General features: G+C 39.6%; 1 protein-coding gene and 1 long non-coding RNA gene across 2 annotated transcripts; one reads left to right on the top strand and one right to left on the bottom strand.

Annotated features, from left to right (window-relative positions):
• Window positions 1–287: 287 nt before the first annotated feature.
• Window positions 288–2,122, top strand: LOC135173988 (uncharacterized). The gene is made up of 2 exons (XR_010301624.1): window positions 288–385; window positions 454–2,122. It is a non-coding gene; the product is annotated as an uncharacterized LOC135173988 (long non-coding RNA).
• Window positions 2,123–8,783: 6,661 nt separating this feature from the next.
• Window positions 8,784–15,016, bottom strand: CCDC122 (coiled-coil domain containing 122). The gene is made up of 4 exons (XM_064141225.1): window positions 14,891–15,016; window positions 12,455–12,853; window positions 10,758–10,874; window positions 8,784–8,948 (listed from the first exon to the last, which is right to left on the bottom strand). The coding sequence occupies exons 1-4, from the start codon at window positions 15,002–15,004 to the stop codon at window positions 8,784–8,786; spliced, it is 795 nt and encodes a 264-aa protein (XP_063997295.1). The 5' UTR covers window positions 15,005–15,016.
• Window positions 15,017–21,944: the final 6,928 nt, after the last annotated feature.

Raw genomic sequence — 21,944 nt, forward strand, 5'->3', positions numbered from 1 at the left:
TTTATCCAGGTTGGTTGAGACAGCCACTGGTCCACTGAGGTGGATTATCTCATACCAAATATTCATTTAATGGAATACTTTTAATTAAAGGTACTGTGTTGGGTTTGTGTCTGGGGAGTTTTGGGGGTGGGGAAGGGGGCTACTGCCATGACCCCTGTAAGAAGCTCTGAGATGCTTCACTTGCTCCAAACTGGACCCACCTCTGGGAAAGCCAATCAGTGACCCTGTGATAAGATATTTAAGAGGGCAGGTTTCTTTATTTTTGAGAACGCTTTTGTTTTGTAAAAGAGTGGGATAGGAGGGAGAGACAACCCCACAGACATCCAGGTCCTTGAAGAAGGAGGCAGGAAGGCATGACAGAGGAGTTATGCTCCTTTGGCCCATGGTAAGTAATATGGCAGGATGAGACTCTGCAATCCCTAGAGACACACGTGGACGGAATCTCTTCTTCAGACCACAGAGGACCCCATGTTGGAGCAAAGGATTGATCCTGAAGGAGGTCATGACTCTGATGGAGGCCTGTTCTGGAGTGATCCATGGCTGAGAGGATTGCAGCCTGTGAAGGGGAACCGCTCTAATTGGAGAAACTTGTGGGGGATGGTTTCCTGTGGGAAGGATGCTATGTTGCCGCAGGGGACAACTGTGAGGAGTTATCCTCCTGAGGAGGAAGAAGCAGCAGAAACAATGATCAGGTACTCTCTGCAAACCCCATTCCCTGCCCTCCTGCACAGCTAAGGGAGAGCTGAGCCCAAGAAGGAAAGAGGAGATGGGAAAAAGGATTGTATTTATAACTGCTCTGATCTGATTCGATTGGTGAATGAGTGGTGGCCATGTTCTTCAAGGTACATCAATTTTGTTTCTCCAAGTTGAGTCTGTCTATAACCAGTGTTCATAACTAGTGAGTGACCCCTCCCTGTCCTTTGTCTCAACTTTCCTGCCTTTCGTTGTATTTTTCTACTCCACATCTATCAGAGGGGGTAGCAGTGAGTGAGCAGCTGCCAAGTGCTTTGGTGACAGCTGAGTGGGCTCAAACCATGACAGGTAGTTGCTCTAGGATTCCTTTGTAGTGACTGGAAGAGCCAGACTCTCAATAAGGCACACAAGAATGGGATCAGCTGCAGAATGCTTTTCTCCTGTCAAGTATATTGGCAGCCTCAAGCAATGACATTCATACCTTATGTTTAAGCTTTCCAGAACACTGACCTTGAGATAGAACTGCAGTTTCAGGCCAAAAGATTTAGCCCAGGCAGGGTTATTTAAGAAGCCTGAAAGCATGGGTTTATATAACATGTTGCAAATCCATAACTACCAGCTACTGTCAGTTTTAGTCAGCTATAAGTCTGACTTAATCTAGTTGAAATGTGTTTTTCAGCAAACAGCAGGAAGTCAATGATCTTAGAATAGATTTTATTAAGAACAAAGTGACATAAGGAACAGTTTGTATGACTGCTTGTAGCTCACAAAAACAGTTTTAGAACTTATTTTTTAAGGAAAAAATGTTAAGTCCTTCTATTAGCAGCAAACTTTGCATTATAAGACAGATCAGGACAGAAGGTGTGAGGAAATTTGCTAAACTCTTCCTCTTTTAAAACTGATCAACAATTAAGAATAAATAAATTGAATCATCCAATTGTTTGAAGTTGTAAGAGAATACTCAATACTTCCTTTTCATCTTGCCTGTTCAGAAACAAAAAAGCACTTAGGAGTATTCATCATCTTCTCATGAATTTAACCAGTCTCACATCTTCACTGAAAGGGTTATCAAACACTGGAATAGGCTCCCCAGGGAGGTGGTTGGAACAGAATGACTGGAAGGGATCCTTGGGCTTGTCTTGCCTGACCTCCCCTGCAGTAAGCAAGTACATCTCCAAATAGATCAGACTGCTTGTGGCCCTATCAAGTTTGACCTTGAATGTCCCCAGGGATGAGGCCTCCACCACATCTCTTGGCAGTCTGTTCCACTACCTTTATTGTGAAGAACTTCCTCCTTATGTATAACCTAAATCTACCCTGCTCTAGTTTAAAACCATTGACTCCTGCCCTATTGCTGCAAGCCTTTTTAAACAGTCCCTCTCCAGCCTTCCTGTAGGTCCCCTTCGGGCGCTGAAATGCTCCTTCTTTTCGCTAGGCTGACCAAACCCAGCTCTCTCAGGCTGTTTTCATAGGAGAGTTGCTTCAGCCCTCTGATCATCTTTGTTGTCCTTCTTTGGGTGCACTTCATCAGGTCCATGTCCTTCTTGTGTTGAAGGCCACAGAGCTGGATGCAGGGCTCCAGGTGAGGTCTCACCAGTGCAGAGCAGAATGCAGACTCGCCCCTTTCAATACCATTTGTGATACAATCATAGATATGATCATAGAATCAACCAGCTTGGAAGAGACCTCCAAGATCCTCCAGACCAACCTAGCACCCAGCCCTAGCCACTCAACTAGACCATGGCACTAAGTGCCCCATCGAGTCTTTTCTTGAACACCTTCAGGGACGGTGCCTCCACCACCTCCCTGGGCAGCCCATTCCAATGGGAAATCACTCTCTCGGTGAAGACGTTTAAGAGATGCATCTATGCAACATGGTTTAGCACCATACTTGATCGAGTTCGATGATGGTTGAATTCGATGATCTGAATGGTGTTTTTCAAGCCGAAAAGATTCTATGATTTTATAAATCTTCAAACTGAAACATAGGAATGTTGCCTTTACCATGTAAAAAGACATTTTACCACTAGAGGGAACTATTGGACTTTATTGTCGGTGGGGAAGAAAATCAACTGCATTTCGAACTGCCTGTGCTGGGAAAATCTCTGTAACTCTGTCGAAAACACTGGAAGTGACACGTTAATTAACATAATGTGTAAACCACAGGAAGATATTGAAGCTTCTGGGTGACATTTAGCCAGTAAGTATCGAATATATGGTATACAATATAATGAGAGATAAAAGGCTCATGGTTCTCAGAAAGATTTGGGAGATTTTACTGAATGCTGTAAAATGAGACTATGTTAAATTAAAAAGCTACTGCATAATGTAGAAACAAGCATGTAATTTCCTAACAGGAGAAATCTCTGTTCAACACAAAAGACATGAACCTGCTGGAGCGGGTCCAGAGGAGTGCCACAAAGATGATCAGAGAGCTGGAGCATCACTCCTAGGAGGACAGGCAGAAAGAATTGGGGCTGTTCAGCCTGGGGAAAAGGCTCTGGGAGATCTTATAACTACATTTCAATATCTGATGGGGACTACAGGAAGGCTGAGGAAGGAGTGTTTATATTGGTTTGTAGCAACAGGGTAAGGGGCAATGGTTTGAGGCTGAAGCAGGGTAGATTTAGGACAGACATAGAAGTTCTTTACAATGAAAATGGTAAAATGCTGGAACAGGATGCCCAAGGATGTGGTGGAGGCCCCATCCCTGGAGACATTCAAGATCAGATTTGATGTGGAATTGAGCTACCTGATCTAGCTGGAGGTGTCCCTGTTAGACAAGATGACCTTTGAAGATCCCTTCCAACGTGATGCAATCTGTGAATCTGTGAACACAGAGCACTGTCCTCATTATTGTAGCAACCATTTTCAGCCAGAATACTATCTGGAAAGATGATAAAGCTGTATCCACTGTTAGCTTTCATCCATAGGGAATGTGCAGTGAAGTTACCTTTCTTTTTGGGGTAGGAAGGGTAAATATTTTGTTTATCTTGCTTTGTTCTTCACAGCTCGTGGTTTATCTTCCTTTCTTCATTTTGTTAGGTTGCTACATGTTGCTTCCTCTAAACGCTGGGAAAAGTCAAGGGAAAGAACTGTGTACATTACTTTAAGCAGTCTGTGAATTCCTTTTGCTCAATCTGCGTTTCTGAGGCATTTTATTGCATTGCCTTAACCCAGCCCCTGAAAAAGTGTTTGCCTCCTCCTGCAAAACAGACAATGAAAAGGAAAAAAAAAAATATATAGTACTGCTTGGAATTTCTCAGGAAGTCACTGCCTTGCCATGACTCAGTGGTACATTCCACAGCCTTGTTTTAACAAAGGATCCAATAATTTCTTTGATAACAATATATTAACGAATTTCAGAAAACTAGGTGAGAATTCCAAAGGCTTTTTTTCACCCTTAGCAAGATGACGTTACATCAATGCATGGTGTGGCCACGACTTGTGTTTCTTCTGAAGCATTGCCTATGAAGCATAGTAGAATAACCTGGCTCTCTGTGACTCTCCTGAGGGCACAGCAAACTGCAACAGAGGCAAAGCCTTCCCTGTTCTGTTGCCTATTGCTTGTAACCTTGAGATCAAAGATTTTAGCAGGTATGTCTGGCACTATTTTCTGCTTCAGCATCTGAGGTTGTTTGGTCACATGAAAGGGTTTCAGGTGGAGTGTCAGCTTACAGCCTGGGGAAATCCTTCCCTTCATGATGCTGCGTCAGATGGTACGATCCAACGGCTGCATTGGTTCCCTGTGGAGTGTTCCTACTCATTTACACAGGATTGTTGGAATAAATCCAGTTTCCTGTGCTTCAAACTTCTGCTAAGCAGTGTGTAGGTCTTGTTAGTTGTCAAGCTTTTCCACACGTTTATTTCCATGTCTGCTGCTGTTTGCTGTCTTTGTGTGGTTCAGAGTGGGCAGTCACCACTTTTCCGTTTGCCTGCAGAGGGCTGAAGCCAAAAGTTTCTCCACCCTCTCAGCCCCACACATCCTCAGAAATTACTGACAGGGGTTTGGCAGTGCATTTCTCCACTGGGAGCTGGGACAGCCTTATGCAAAAAACACAAAGTGCACTTTAAGTTATCCACTGCAAATCATAAAACGTTCTCCCACTGTCCCTACTTGCTTGCTAACAGAAGAAAAAATGCCCTGAGTTCAACATCGTTCCAAGGAAAATCTGACTCAGCAAGTTGCCAGGATCTGCTGGAATTAGACAATTTAGAAAAAAAAGGGACCCCAAGGACCATCTGGTCCAACCTTTCTAGGTAAAAGTGTAGATTAAATGAGGTGGCCAGCATCCTGTCGAGCTAAGTGTTAAAGCTGACTAGTACAGGGGAACCCTCACTACTTCTCTTGGGATATTATTCCAATGTCTAACTGTTCTCATGGTGAAAAATCACATTTATTTTCCCCCTATGTTATACAGAATGGTGATGGTTTAGAGAAGGAAGTAATTTAAATTCCCTTGTTTCAGGTGAGCTTTTTCCCTAGATGAGTGTTTTTTCCAATTAGCTGCAATTAAATTTTAAAATGTTTAGGACTTCCTTATATTTATTATCTGTTGAATATTAGATGGTAAAATGGAAATGCTGTGCATGGGGAAATAGGCAAATGCTGTCTGATGCAAGGATCTGTTTAATCAGGTGTATTTGAACCTATAAAATATGATGTTGAGCACATAAATTAACTGGCTACAGATTTCAGGTGTACTCAGTGACTAAACTTATAGAAGTTTGATGGGCACTGAGAACATGCAAAGCTTCGATGATTAGAGATGAATCACCTGGGTTATCAACACAGTTGAGTTAAACACAAATAGCATGCTTATGTGGGAAGAGCAATTATAATTGTGGCATTTAACTAGGACAGTGATGCAAGATGACAACAACAGAGTCCTTACAACAAATTATTTCAGAGATGAAACAGACTTCTTGTGACATGGTGGACTTTCTATTGAACAATATTAGTATTAAAGAGTTCATACCCTATATAGTCAGCAAAGCATAAGTAAGATGGACTAAGGATTTACTAAAACACTTCCAGGGATAACTGTAGAAGGCCCAACATATGAAGGGAGTATTCATAGTGTGACTCCACAGGTATTGATACTAAGATCAATACTAGAGATTGTACTTATATGGAATGAAAGATAAGCTCAGCTGTGTTTTGTTGCTTGGTTTTGTTTTGTTTTGGTTTTAATTATATGAGAGCAGAACAGTTACACATAGCACAGACAGAGTGAAATTAGCTAACTGGACTACAGCTACATTTTGTGTTGGGAAAGCTGAGATGTTGAGGTGTATTTTAATTTGAAAAGCTCCCACCATTCATACAGGGATATGGCTAAATCATGCAGCAGCTCCCTTCTGGTTTGCATAGCTAAGTTTCTTCTCTGGAAAACCAGGGCAGAGGGAATAACAAGTCTGGGCTATTTCTGGTGCAGAGCTCAGCTATTATCAGATGTAGGGGAGTTCCCCTGCAGTTACCAGAGTATGAGAGACACAGTCAAGCCAAGGTTAGTCCACTTAAATATGTATATTGAAAAACCAAGTTTTATACTGAGGGAAAAGAAGTACACCTTTGATCAGTGAGACCTCTTGAAGGGGTCAAGGGACCCAGTAGACAAGAACATGAGCTCCCTTGCAAAATACAGAGCAAAACTGAGTATTAGACAGCTTAGACCTTGGATGGCAGAAGGGCCTCTGTGTAGGCGAAGACATTAATAGGAGTATACAGTTCTCATTGTCACTTTTGATAAATAATATTAAGCAATTTTAAAAACCATTAAAAAAAGTGAGATACTAAGATTTATTAAAAGATATTAAGATTTATGGGGGAAGAAAAACAACCAAACAAAAAACCCAACAGGGACAATGTAGGTCTAAGGTATTTACTTCATAGTGTAGAAACTTCTCTAATACACAGAGAAGTAATAACGAACATCTTCATTGGCCAGCAAGAAAAATAAAGGTTAATTTTTGTTACCTTAGAAGGTTTGGATTGTCTGCTAGAGTTGTTTTCAACTAGTAATGAAGTGCAAAGTTAAACTGTGATAACCAGGGTAGTAAATGTCAAAGCACATCTGGTTAAAGTAATTTTTTGTAGCTGATAAGAACTGTATCATAGTGCATTGACTTCTCTGGTTCAGAAATAATTAGAAACTGAATATTGAGACAAAAAGCATAGTTAAGGGCTCACAGTCTTAATATCCTAAGAATTTTGGAGGCTGTAGCAATTTTAGAGGTAAAGTTTTGTCAGAGCTGACAGTCACTAACTTTGGAAGGCTTTTAATTCAGCAAGAAGACAGTGCATAAGTGTTTTTCTCAAGACATAAAGCACACTCATTTCATCGGATAGCTGAGTAAATTCAAATAAGAAATGATGCAAAACAAAAAGAAGAGTAATTAATCAAACTGCTAAGGCAGCAAATACTCTATTTTTTTTCAAGTCTGGATCCCTTTCTAGAAGATACACATTAATCAAATGCAAGATGTTTTGCTGTGTTTGTGAACAAACAGTTGTAATGTTATGATAATGTGTGTACATGACAAGACTCAGTATTCTGTTGGTGTTTTCTGGACTTGTCACAACTGAATGTGTGAGACACTTCAAATAGAAAGGTATTTAAGATTAGAGGTTAGTTTTAAGATGTCTTTCTGTATATTCTTTTAAAATAAGTAATGGTAGAAGATTTTTAACCTGATAAAGTATTCATATCACATTACTGTTACTATAGCATAAGATATAGAAGTTTTCCTTTATACGTTATTGTTTCATGGATGTAGTCTGGTTGATAGTATTGCAAAGGAAAAAGACCAAGCCAAAGAAATGCAATAGTTTTAAGATGGTGAGAGAGGCTTCTTGAGTCAGCATATTGCTTAGAACAACTTTATATTAAGTGAAATAACGTACCCAGGGAAATGTTAATATACATGTTCTAACAATTAATAACAGCATTGCATTTTAAACTTTGCTTTCAAGCAGTTTAACAGCTTCCACAGTAAACACTCAATTTGCTGAAGTCTTCATTTTATATTCATTAGCAAAGAGAAATTTAAATTAATCAAGACAACACCTCAAATAAAAAGCTACTTTGATAAAACAGATCAATGCTACAGGTTATGTCCACCCAGAATTGCTACCTCAGGGATCAGAGAAAATACTGTGAATTCCTCAAATGCCAAGCATACAATAAAAACAAGGCAAAGAAAAAATGTCTACTGTTCATTACTATTTCAACAAGAGTTTTTAATATGTGGTCATTGTGTTAGGAATCACCTCACCAAACATTAACCACTTAGATGGCTCCCACTACTTAGTTCTGATCCTCTAAGCAGTAAGTTCCTCTGCAAACAATCATCTATAATACTTTCCTATTTCTAAAAGGTGAGTTCTTCCATTTTAAGAGCAGGACAGATAAAGTCCTCTCTTTGCTTACTTATTTCTCCTTGCTAACCTGTGTTAGACCAGTTGACATCAGATTATTTGAAGAGTAGTCCTGGGTGTTTCTGCCTTTAATAGCTGGACACCCTATGTCCTCCTTGTCATCCTTTCAGATATGGGGCTAACAGACTGTAACATCATCTACACGAATTTCCCACACAGCAAAATGCAGCCCAGCAAAATTCAGAGTTCCTTAGCAAGTTGCAGTAAAAAAGGCTGTGGATAAAAGATCTGGAATCTTGGTATTCCAAGAGTGCAAGCATACACTGATACCAATTTATCTGCAGGAAGAACAATGTAGGTCTCGATCTTCAGTGATCTAATCAAATAAAAAGGAACTACTCATACCTTAATTGCCTGTCTTCAAATGATATTTTAGATAAAATTGGCACATATTTTGAAAACAGCTATAAAAGTTATTAATTTCCTTCCTGAACAGCCTCTGGCTACAGTAAATAAAGCAGTTATTGCAAAGCATTACAGATTTAAACACAAGCTAGTTTAGGTTGCAGAATGAAAGGCAGAAAAACTTTAAAAAGAAAGCACTGAGCCCAGGCCCAGCTATTGGGCTATTTAATATTTTGTAGTATTTTCAGGGAAAAAACCCCAACAACCTCTGCCTGAAAAAGATTAACCACATTGCAGGCTTGTTTTACATCCTACTTTGTAATTCCACTACCTCAAGACACCTCCTTAGCTCTGTCGCCTTCTTCTCCAGCTGCTGAATGTTCCACTGCCATTGTCTTTTATCTGAATGGAGTTTGTTCAGTTGGCAATGCAAACGTTTTAGAATGGCATTGTATCTTTTATTCTGCACCTAATAAAATAGAATAGAATTCAAAATTTCACTCAAGTAAAACAATTTACAGAGGTGGGGGAAGCTCACCAGCTGTAAGTGTAGAAAGGGAAAGAGCCTAAGAGAAGGAAAAAGCCTTGTTGAACTACATGAGGTTATAAGACCAGCTACTTTCAGCCCATGCAGTGCCAGATGCTGCAAGTCCACACAATATGTAAAAATCCTATGACAAGATCTGATGTTTGCAGGTAGATTCTGCAGACTAAGACACCTAACTTTAGAGGTGTTTGTGTGACCTACATGTCTACATTCTTGTTTTGATCAACAGGAATTTAGCTGATGCATACTATAAAGTCTAGAAAGACTAGATGGTGCAGCTCACCCTACTATAAAGATCTACATATGGCTAACTGAATTGATCTCTAAAGTGTCACTGACTACAATTCCTTTGATTGTAAGGGAAACCCCTCTGACTCACATGTAGCCATCTGGATTCAAATAACCACAATCAACATTTAGGTGTCATCAATGTACAGCTGAATCCCACCACTGGAGCTCAGTGGAACCTCATTTGTGTGCCTAATATCACATTTTATTCCCTTGCTCTGCCTTGGTTTTGTTAGCTTGATGTTTCTTTTTAATTTGTTGTTGTTGTGGTTTTTCAGTTGCACTGAGAACTGCTAGGTAAATAATGTCCCTGCTTGTCCATTTTCACTTTTTATGTTAAGAAAAGGATTGTTTTTCAGACAGCTCTTAATACTGTGAAAGATTCCATTTTAAACCCTGTTTCTTTCTGAGAGAAAAACATTGCATAATCCAAACAACTAAAGATCAAGCTAACCTTCACTATACAATTAAATTGATTTTGATAAGAGAACAGAACACAATTGTTATGTTGCCTAATTTCACTTTGGGTTTAGAGAACTTTCTTAGGAGGATATTGCCTTGATAATAAAATATTTTCTCAGATGCTGAATAGCACAGACCTGTAAGTGTTTGTGTTTTGGTTTTCAGTTTAAAAACTCTCTACTGTTCCCCATCACATGAAAAAAATGATTATTTTGTCCTCTTACGTTTTACAATGGGCAACAGAGCTGACCTTAGATCAGTTAATCTCTATATTATCAAGCTTTGCTATCTCTGTATTATCAAGCTTTGCCCCTTAAATGTTGTGGCACTTATTTGAACTACCAAGATAAATGATGTGAAACTTCCATACTAAAAGCTATCTAGACATAGAAAGTATTTTAGTAAGGAACAAAAGCATAAAATATAGTCCAATTATTTAAAAAGATAAGCTTTATACTATTTATCAGAATTTTATCTTGGCAGCTAATTAGGATCTGCTGTGTTATCTCTAATTTAATGTCAGTTCAAATTAGAGAGACTCATGAGAAGTCCATTTTCTTGCTGCAATTAATTCTATCATTGACAAGTTATCAAGAACAAGTCATGAGTAATCAAATCAGCAGTGAAGTTTAAAGTATTTCAGAAGTATTACTGAAATAAAACCCCATGCTGTAGCACCACTCAGTGATCTCTTTCTTTTCAGGCTATCATACCAGAAGTTCACAGCTGAACTCTTTTTTAAAAGACTCAACAAATTGTTCTCAACTTGAGTTTTTCTCATGATAGCAGTTAAGGTCTGAATTTTAGAATGATTATCAGTGTGAAGAATTTAAGACAACATGGTTATTGTCTATACTTGAATAATGGATATACATTATGTCCACAATGGACAGAAAGAGTGTGCAAACTACTTCAAACTTCATTTAAACTATCTACACTCTGTCAGGAGAACTGTAATTATATTTTAGTCAAATGACTCACCTCAATTTCTTTTTTAAGCTTAGCATGCATTTTTCTTTCTTCCTCCAGCAAATCTGTTTTTTTATTGATGAGCTCTTTCAGTGTTGTGATTTCACTTTTTAAAAGTGCAATTTCCTCCTGAAGATGTAAGTCATGATACAGAAATTATCTCCTTATAAAGTTGCACAGTACTTCTATTAATCTTATTTAAAATGTCACATTTTAACAGTCTCACTCAATAAATACAAGATAAAGATCAGTAATAAACAATTCTAATAATAATGAATGATTTATTAATTTTAATTACATTTAATAACTAAAAACTATAACATGGATTTGCATACTTAAGAATATATACATACTTAAGAATATATACTTAAGAATATATATTGTAGACATGCAGTCTACAATACAGGAATTTGAACTATGGTCTTAAATTCCTTTAAAATCCAATTTACTGGGGAAAAAATGGACTATTTGAGATAGATTTTTTTTTCTTTCTCATAGTGAAATACAATGTTAATGATCATTGTTTATCAGTATTTAAAGATTTTTTTGTATTTGAGATAGATTTTTTCTTTCTCATAATGAAATACAATGTTAATGATCATTGTTTATCAGTATTTAAAGATTTGTTTGTATTTGAGATAGATTTTTTTTTCTTTCACATAGTGAAATACAATGTTAATGATCATTGCTTATCAGTAATTCAAGGTTTGTATAACCATATTTTCATCAATTAACATGAATATAACAACAGCAGATTGTCAATAATGCAAGTGGCATCAGAGTTTAAAACTGTGATCCCATAGCAACTTCATACAAAACTTAGTAAAGTTTTGCAGTGAAAAATTCCTGCATGGTGGCTTTTAATAATTATTGCAACTAGGGCCAAGTAAAACCATCAATGCTATAGCAGAATACCAAAACAAATACATTTTTCCTCACTCCTTCTTTATATCATCATCTCACCAAACTACTTCCTGCTACCAAACAGCTAAGCTGTAGTTAACCTGACAGCTAAGTTAAAAGAATACATGGCAATGTTCCACAGAAATCTGAAAAGCATCCACATGAGTTTAAGCAACCACTCAAAGCCCACAAATAGACTCATAGAATCAACCAGGTTGGAAGAGACCTCCAAGATCATCCAGTCCAACCTAGCACCCAGCCCTATTCAGTCAACTAGACTATGGCACCGAGTGCCTCATCCAGTCTTTTCTTGAAGATCTCAAGGGATGGTGCCTCCACCACCTCCCTGGGCAGCCCATTCCAATGCCAATCACTGTCTGCCAACAACTTCCTCCTAACATCCAGCCTATACCTCCCCCGGCACAACTTGAGACTGTGTCCCCTTGTTCTATTGCTGGTTGCCTGGGAGAAGAGGCCAACCCCCCCACCTGGCTACAATGTCTCTACAATAGCTTTGCAATGAGTTTAATTTACATCTCTGTGATTTTTTTTTCCATAGCTGAGTTCACTCAATCACATAGAATGAACCTGACTTTCACAATAATACATGGGTTAAAAATGTCTGATGATGTGGTTTTTTTTAATACACACTGCAATCAAAATGCCTTCAATTAATGCATCATTATATTTGCCATAATCAGACTCTGATGAACTGCAAACATATTAGACAAAATAACCACATCAGCTAAACTATGCCAACATTATTTCACAGTAAAAGGAAAAGAATCAAAGAGGAAATACAGTACCTGAACTTGTTTTGTAACTGTTCCCTCTGGATTCTGGAGATCACGCATCAACTCCTCTTTCTTTGTCTTTAATTCTTTAACAACAGCTTTCTTTTTATTGAGCTCAATCATAGCTGACATTTTACTTTCCATCTCCCAAAAGAGATGTTTGTGAGCCTTTATTTTTTGCCTATACTCATTGTTTCTTGCAAATGTCATCTCAAATTCTTCTTGTACTGTTTCTGCATCATGCCTCAGCTTTGAAATTTCAGAATATAGGCCTCTGACTTGCACCTCCAGATTTTTACAGTGATGTTTTGTCAGCTCTATGGCATCGTCTTGCAGAGATATATCCCTTTCTGTTTTCTTAATTTCTAACAGAATGGAATCCATTTCTTTTTCTAGTTCTTGAAACTTTGCCTGCAAAAAAAAATGAGAGGATATTAATTCTCTGGTTAAATGCTGTAATTTATTCAAGACAGTCTTATTTTTCACTTGTTTTATGTAGCTGAATGGAAGATAATGAGAGTTCTACTTCCTAAAATCAACACCTTAGAGGCACAATGTGAGGATATTGTCTTAGACTTCTCTGTTTAGATTAAGTCTAAAATATTAAATAACTCTTTAAATTATTTTAGATTCCCATATTTGCAAGGTATGTAGGATGTGACAGATCAAACTCAACTCTAATGTTAGTTTAGAGCTAAAATCTAGTTTAAAACCTAATCAGACAAAAACAATTAATGATGCCCAAAATCACTTGCAGACCCACACAAACACATAGATGGGTGTTTAGGGTGATGGAGTTTATCTAATCTGTTGTACTGAAGTTTTTAATTCCACTTTTCTCACACTAATATTAATCCCAGCTATTTTTAACCCACTAAGAAATATGCATTTAGTTCTAAAAGGACCTTTACATCTTATCATTGTCAAGAAATGAGCAACTCTAGAAAGCAGTACTTCACACCATAAGAAATCATAAAACCATAGAATCATTTAGGTTGGAAAAGACCTTTGAGATCATTGAGTCTAACCATAAACCTGCAAAGTCCCCTGCTAAACCATATTGCCAAGCATCATGTCTACAAGTAAATCTTAAATAGGAGGGTTGAACTCTCTCTCTGATGTCTAGCAAGGGTGTGTAGAGGATTCATGTAGACTTAACATTGGATGATGTGAGATAGCTATGAGGAATTGCATCTGAAGTAACAAGCAACATTAGTTCACTAAATGAGATTATTTGCACTGTGTTTTATGTCTTCAATTATATTTTCCTTAATGGAAGCATTAAAAGTGCTATGAAATCTTTTACAGGAAGCAGGGACTGCTTGGCTTGTATTCAAGGAGACACTTCACAGTGAGGGTGACAGAGCAGTGGAACAGGCTGCCCAGAGAGGTTGCAGAATCTCCTTTTTTAGAGACTTTCAAAACCTGCCTGGATGCATTCTTGTGCAGCCTGCCCTAACTGATCCTGCTTTTGCAAAGGAATTGGACTCGATGATCCCTGGAGGTCTCTTCCAACTTCTTATAATCCATGATTTTGAACAGATTAAGACAATATTAACTGTAAAGAACAAAAACTTGCTGTGCAACTTTTACTTTGGAATTCTTGGGCTACAGTTTTAGTAGGGCCTGTATCACTGCCAGCCACCACTTACTGAGGATGGGTAGGAAAGAGATGTTAATGGCAAAGACCTTCACTTTTAGAGATAAAAGTGTTGTTGTGTGTGTCTTTTGTCATATGCACACATGGGGCTAGGAGTAAAGAGTAAAAGTTCTGCATTCTGACTTCAAGTTCCAAATTGTTTAACTTTGCTGTTCTGCTAACATTAACGTTTGTAGGAAATTTCCAATGGTTTGTGCTTTTTGGGGGGAAAAAACAGTGTGAAGAGGAAGAAAATAAATGAGCTAACTTAATTACTTCGGGCTCTAAAGACACTGCATGTACCCAGTGTTCCACAAAATATTACTAGTAAAACCAGTACTTAATTACTACTTAGGACCCCTGCTTCAAAGACACAGGATAAACAAGTATTTTGTACTAAAAAGGTGCTAGACTATGCAGGCTGGTGAAAATCTGCCTAAAGGGATGCTTTTTAAATCTCCTTTTTCCACTAATTTCTCAGGAAATTATGAAAAATCTAAAGAGCTCTAACTTTGCATTGAGTTTTTGTGGGTTTGTAATCTCAGTGTTTTTTTAAGAAGCAACCAACCAACTCACCAACCAAAAAGCTTCTGATATAGCTTGCTTTAATGAAGTCTTAGCTATAGTGCAGCCTTCCATATAACAACACACACGCAGAGTTTTGGCTAAGCCTAAATGCTATAGAACAGAACAGCTGCCTTATACATAAATGCAAACACCCAGAGAGAAAATTAAGTATCATCAGCTTCTGCTGTTCATGGGAATGGTTCCTCATCTAATGAAAAAATGAAATTAATTGAAGTCATTACCTGCAATTGAAACAGAACTGTTTTGTTTTTTTCAAACTCTGATGCTTGTGAATGCTGCTGCTCTGCAACTTGTTTTACAACTTCAATTAGTGATGGTGGATTTTTCTTGGCCATTTCAGGCAAAAGTGCAGAACTAGAAGGACATGAAAGAAGCCAGTTGGTTTATCACCATTATATTTGAATCCTGCTAAAGAAAGAACAATATTAAGGCCTTCGCTATGGAATCTCAGGTCAATACATTAATTCATTCAGCTCATTTTTTATCAACAAGAGCAGGTTGCCTGAGGACACAGCCTCAAGCTACACCAGGGGAGATTTAGGCTCGAGGTGAGGGGAAAGTTCTTCACTGAGAGAGTCATTGGACACTGGAATGGGCTGCCCGGGGAGGTGGTGGAGTCGCCGTCCCTGGAGCTGTTCAAGGCAGGACTGGACGTGGCACTTGGTGCCATGGTCTAGCCTTGAGCTCTGTGGTAAAGGGTTGGACTTGATGATCTGTGAGCTCTCTTCCAATCCTAATAATACTGTGACACTGTGAAATGCTCAAAGCAAATGACCAAGAATCAGCATATTTTTGTGCAGAGTTTTACAACACAAAATGTTCTATTGCCTTGTCCACAAGTCAGAACCTTGATTTGTGAGTAGTCATACCTCTTAAAAGCACCTGAAAGGCATGAGAGCATGCTCTCATATTTAGCCTGAGCATTTGCATTACCACACATTGCATTTACCAGACTGCAACTGCCAACTCCATTAAGCCATTCTTAAGCTAAACAATGCTGAGAAAGCTGTCATTTTGGAAGTCTCAAACTAGCAGCACTGCAAAGAGGCCGACCCACACCTCACTGCAACCTCCTTTCATGCAGCTGTGGAGAGCAGAGGTCTGCCCTCAGCCTCCTTTTCTCAAGGCTGAACACCCCCAGTTCCCTTAGCCGCCCCTCACAAGACCTGCTCTCCAAACCCTTCACCAGCTTCATTGCCCTTCTCCGGACACCAATGCCTCTTTCTCTCAGCATCTCACAGTATCACAGTATCATCAGGGTTGGAAGAGACCTCACAGACCATCAAGTCCAACCCTTTACCACAGAGCTCAAGGCTAGACCATGGCACCAAGTGCCACGTCCAATCCTGCCTTGAACAGCTCCAGGGACGGCGACTCCACCACCTCCCCGGGCAGCCCATTCCAGTGTCCAATGACTCTCTCAGGGAAGAACTTTGAGCAGAGCGCTTAAAGCGTGAGTTTGGGTTGTTGTACAAAGTATCACAGCGACACTGAACTCTGGAGGCAATGCAGTGAGCCTGTCACAGGTGCAGCTTGCCGTCCAGTACATCAAAGGGCACTCTGTGTATACACTTGAACCCAGAATATTAAATAACCCACATAGGTCAGGTTGGTAGGGTAGGGCCAGAGTGTCTGGAGCTTGGTAGTGCTGACTAGTAATCTATCTATGCTGACTAGTAATCTATCTATGCTGACTAGTAATCTATCTATGCCTTTACCGGGCTGCTGCGAGGATTGTCCCGGCACCTCTCGGCCCTCAGCAGTATCCCGCTCAGGCACTCCACATTCCCCAGCGCCGGCCAGGCGACACTTGCCCCTGCGGCAAACAGCCCGCACCGCCAACGGAAGAGAGGGAGAGGAGGACGAGGCTCCCACACGGAGCTCACCCCGCTTTTCCCTGCCTGAGCACCCCGGGCGAGCGACGCCTGCCGCCGTCCCACGCCCCCGCCCCTCTGAGGAGGGGCTGCAGTGGCCGCCCCGCCCTTCCCGCCCAGGCCGAGTGACCGCCGCTGCTCAGGGCTGCTGTCGGCTGAGTCCACTACGCGGCCGAGGCTTCGGTCGCCTGAGGGGACCGCGGCCGTTAGCGGTGGCCAAGGGGCACGGACACCTGGGAGAGGGCCGAGGAAGGTGGCGCTGCCTCCGGCCGGAGACCAAGGGCAAACAGAGGGAACACCTTGTGCTGTCAGAAGCGGGTGGGTGCCTCCTGGCGCGGCCCGTAGCAGTGGTGAAGGCTGACTCACCCTGGAGCTGAGCGTTTTGCTTAGCTTTATTTAGCTTCTCAGTTGCTGCAGTTGCCGAATTCGTGGTATGAAACAGCATTTTCTGTCACAGCTTGTTCGTGTTCGACACGCACTGCAGAGCGCATGCATTCTGCTGAGCACCACTGGATTGCGAGGAAGAAACGAGACCCAGTTTGTCCTGCTCTGTGCAATGGCTCTTCTTTATACTCATGGACTTCTAGCCCTGCTGCCTTATATTCCTCTGAAATCCGAGTTCACCATTTTTCTAACTTCATTGCTTATCTCTTTATACAGGCTACTTATTTCGTCTCTTTTTGAATTGACATCATAAGCTGCAGACAGAATATCAGTCTGTCGTTTTTTGTGTTGGTCCCTCTATCAAAGTCCCCTTGTTTAGTAATGTATTTAAGGCATATTTGACAGTGGGGTGGAAAGTCTCAGTGGTTGAGTGGCTATGGGTGCTAGGTTGGACTGGATGATCTTGGAGGTCTCTTCCAACCTGCTTGATTCTATGATTCTATGATTCTGCAAACTTCATGCATAGGTAAGGGCAAGGTACCCACATGGGTTCCTTTTGGGAGGGAGAGACAGGAAGGTTCAGACCTCATCCCTCTGCCCAGCATATGCTGGAAGGAGAGTCAGAAAGTCACATAGTAGGAGACTTAGAAGTTGTGTTACTGGCTTGGCAGAAATGTAGATTTACTGGAGCTGAAGGAAAGAGGGGACATAGGGTACCAATTTATAGGAAAAAATATCAATTCCTCCATTTATGACCAAAGAAACTCTTGTTTTTTAGTTCTCATATACTTTTCTGCCATGAGTGATTTCAGCAGAGTTGAGAAAGCATTTAGTTTCATACGATTCTTGGACAAATCCTGATCCTTCACTCCCCCATTTACCTTTTGACCTTTATGTTGTCCTGTCAGAACACTCAGACTTTTTTACAGAGCCCTGTAAAATTTCTGAGTTCTCCAAGGAGAAATCAGCATACTCATTTCAGACCTGTGGCCCTGAAGACTGGCCTCTCGTAACCGCCTTGTCTGGGTCCTTCTGAATGTAACTTGACCGACTGCCAAATACGTCACTGGAACGTGCAGTTACAACTTAGAAGAGGAAGCTCTTGCAGCCTGAACAAGTTTTGCTTCAGCTTGGGTTCTTCCTCTGCATTGCTGTGCAGCTCTGAATCTCAGATTGTGTAAAGCTGATGCAGTTGAATGCGGGATTACAGAAGTGAGTTACATGATGGGGTTAATTCTGGGTTTGGGTGTAATGCTACCCAGGCATTTAATCACGTTGGTGCCTTTCAGTACAGTGTGATACTTCCTTTGAATGCTGATAGCAAGCAAGCAAGGTCTCATCATAAAGAGGAAATACAGGTTCCCACTCCAATCTTACCTATAACAGGAGTTTCCGTCTTGTACAAATCAGCTGTGAGACTGGCAGTGAGAAGCGAGATATATAAAGCTGGTAATGTGTGTAGGTATCAGATGATACCTTGGAGGAGTTCAAAAGGATTGTCTACTCGTGTAAGTAAATTCCTGTATTTTAAAGTTTTAGTTTGTTTATGAAGATTTTGTATAATTTTAACATAAGCATTTCCATTCTAAGTGCTGATTTCGGTTTCTTCAACCTTGCATAAATACCCCAAAGTTAAGAGAGGCAGAATGTTTGGGTTTTTTAATCCAGTTGCTTTTGCTGAAGTCTTATTACAAATGTGCTCTATCCATGTCCTGTTGGACTGCTTTAATGGTTTGTTTTCTTTATCTGGGCATCTGTGAGAAGTTAAATATTTCTTGACTTAGGAATTTTCTCAAAGCTAGGTAATTTCTCTTAGTTTCTGTAAGAAAGTAAGGTGACCAACAGGATGCAAAGGTGTAGGAAGCTGCAAGCAATCTTGTCTTGACCAAAATGTGAGAATCTTTTAGAATTGGATTTCAGGGGGGTTGAAAGTTGTTTGTGGGTTTTGATGTTTTTTTCCCCTTGTTTGTTTTTCTGTTTTGTTTGCTTGTTTTTCTATCCTGAACTATCCCTTCTCTGCAGACTATTTTTTTTTCTTCTTTGTTCATTTCTGAATTCAATTGTCTTTGTCTTTTTTTGTCCTTGGTAACCTCCTCACCTCTCCTATTGTCTTTCCTTTCTTTTCTTTCTTTCTTTCTTTCTTTCTTTCTTTCTTTCTTTCTTTCTTTCTTTCTTTCTTTCTTTCTTTCTTCCTTTCTTCCTTTCTTCCTTTCTTCCTTTCTTCCTTTCTTCCTTTCTTCCTTCCTTTCTTCCTTCCTTTCTTCCTTCCTTTCTTTCTTTCTTTCTTTCTTTCTTTCTTTCTTTCTTTCTTTCTTTCTTTCTTTCTTTCTTTCTTTCTTTCTTTCTTTCTTTCTTTCTTTCTTTCTTTCTTTCTTTCTTTCTTTCTTTCTTTCTTTCTTTCTTTCTTTCTTTCTTTCTTTCTTTCTTTCTTTCTTTCTTTCTTTCTTTCTTTCTTTCTTTCTTTCTTTCTTTTCTTGCCTTCTTTCTCTTTCTTTCTTTCTTTCTTTCTTTCTTTCTTTCTTTCTTTCTTTCTTTCTTTCTTTCTTTCTTTCTTTCTTTCTTTCTCTTTCTTTCTTTCTTTCTTTCTTTCTTTCTTTCTTTCTTTCTTTCTTTCTTTCTTTCTTTCTTTCTCTCTTTCTTTCTTGCCTTCTTTCTTTTCTTGCCTTCTTTCTTTTCTTGCTTGCTTTCTTTCTTTCTTTCTTTCTCTTTCTTTCTTTCTTTCTTTCTTTCTTTCTTTCTTTCTTTCTTTCTCTCTTTCTTTCTTGCCTTCTTTCTTTTCTTGCCTTCTTTCTTTTCTTGCCTTCTTTCTTTCTTTCTTTCTTTCTTTCTTTCTTTCTTTCTTTCTTTCTCTTGATATCAAGAGATTTTCTTTCTTCCTTCCTTCCTTCCTTCCTTCCTTCCTTCCTTCCTTCCTTCCTTCCTTCCTTCCTTCCTTCCTTCCTTCCTTCCTTCCTTCCTTCCTTCCTTCCTTCCTTCCTTCCTTCCTTCCTTCCTTCCTTCCTTCCTTCCTTCCTTCCTTCCTTCCTCTGTTTTTCTTGATATCAAGAGATGTTTTTACCTTCCAAATATTTGTACTGACAGAATTTTAGTGAGTAAAAACAGCTTCCAGTTCACACAGGTATTTGTCTTGCACGCTGTGCTGAAATAAGCAGCCTATTAATAAATGCACTTAATCTTTCCTGATGCAGTTATGTGCAGTGAGACTTTCCACAGAACATTGGTACTGCAGAGCGAGTTACTTAAAACCTGAGTAACATGCATGTATTTCTCATAAGCTGTAACACTGATGTGCTTGGCAAGCCTGCATTTTGAGAAAGATTTTGTTTCAAGGACTTTTAGAAAGCAGCCAAATTTGCTTACAGTCATAATACATTGTATTACTTCTGACAGCCTTGACCTCAGTAGGACTGTGATGCAAGACTGGAAGGAAACAAAGGTGAATCATCCGTATTGTTTCTTTGTGTACATCCCAATAATTGCTCTTGTGGAGTTTTTTGCAACACACATACCACTTAATAACATGTAGGCACTTACCTCTCTCTCACAAACACTATCTTACTGACCTTTATTTCATGGTATTTTTCTGGGGAAGTATGGGCACAGCAATAAATTATGCTTACCTTCTACTACTAACAGACAGGAAGTGGAGAAATAATCTGTTTTTCCACTGCACTCCTCTGCTACTGGAGCTATTAGCTATACCTAGATTAGGATCATGTCATATCCTTACAGGCCTCCCACAGAGTGTCAGCGTAGGGATGGATGTACTGTGATTTCTCAAGTCATAGTCTTTGACATGAGTCTGTTTCAACACTGTTTTCTTAGCATGCTTTCTTTCAGCTGTGTGTAAATAATATTCTGAGCAAAATTAGGATTCATAATGCTTTGGAAGATGGTTTTTATCTTTTATACTTTTAGGTAGCCTCTTTTGATAATTACTAATTAATCTTTGTGAGCGTTCAACTTGCAGAAATGAAAACATTGTTTTCAGCCAGGTTTTTCTTTCTTGGGGGAAGAAAAAACAAAATGCAGAAAATTGTCTGCAAAACCTTCTCTGAATAAACAATCCATTACAGCCTGAGAGGTCTTTGACCTCTCATTTGAGTGTAGAAACTCTGGGAATTCATTATCAATCATAAAATGCTAAGGAGGACACCCAGTCCCCCATAGTGGTAGGCCTCAAGTATACACTTAAGCAGTATTTTCACAGGCTAATGAGGTGTCATGAAACCAGAGCATGTGTATAGTCAAAGAATGAGGACTTGGGGCAGTATCACAGTATCACACAGTATCACAGTATCATCAGAGTTGGAAGAGACCTCACAGATCATCAAGTCCAACCCTTTACCACAGAGCTCAAGGCTAGAATAGTGTCAGATATTATCTGATAACATTTAGTTCTGCAGCAGAGCATTGATTTAAAAGTCTCACAGTTCTCAAGTCCTTTTTTCCTGCAAAGGAATTAATATGCATGCATGATTTGTTACTGTGGAAAAAAAATGAAAAGGTCTTAAGAAATAGCCTAAGTGGTTATGATGTCTTAGAACTGATGATGAAGCTCATTGTCCTAGATCAAGCACAGTGCTTAGTCATGAAATCTGAACAGCTGTCTGCTCTTGTCTTTTCTCCCAAACTTTTGCAGTCTTGCACAAGAAATCAGAAAGTGATCAGAGACAGAAAAGAAAATAAGACACTTCATATAGGATATGTAAAATAGGCTGTCATAGCAACAGAGGGAGGAAGAGGCAGGTGGACAGGTTTCCACAAGTAGGCAGCCTAGCTGGGCTTGGATCAACAAAGTCAAGAAAAGCAAAAGACACAACCAAAATAAACCAAACTAAAGCTGGAATTACACCACGGGCCACAGACTGATTCTAGATAACATTAGTGGTCTTGATTTCAGAGCAGAGACTGCAGCTAGCATAGTGAAAAAGCTGGGGCAGGAAGTTGTGCACAGTGCTATATTATTTTTGCTTAATTCTGTGCGCTCCTTGCATTACTAGATAAAGTTTCAGTA

Source organism: Pogoniulus pusillus, chromosome 3, assembly GCF_015220805.1.
Source record: "Pogoniulus pusillus isolate bPogPus1 chromosome 3, bPogPus1.pri, whole genome shotgun sequence".
In the NCBI taxonomy this organism is placed as follows: Eukaryota; Metazoa; Chordata; class Aves; order Piciformes; family Lybiidae; genus Pogoniulus; species Pogoniulus pusillus.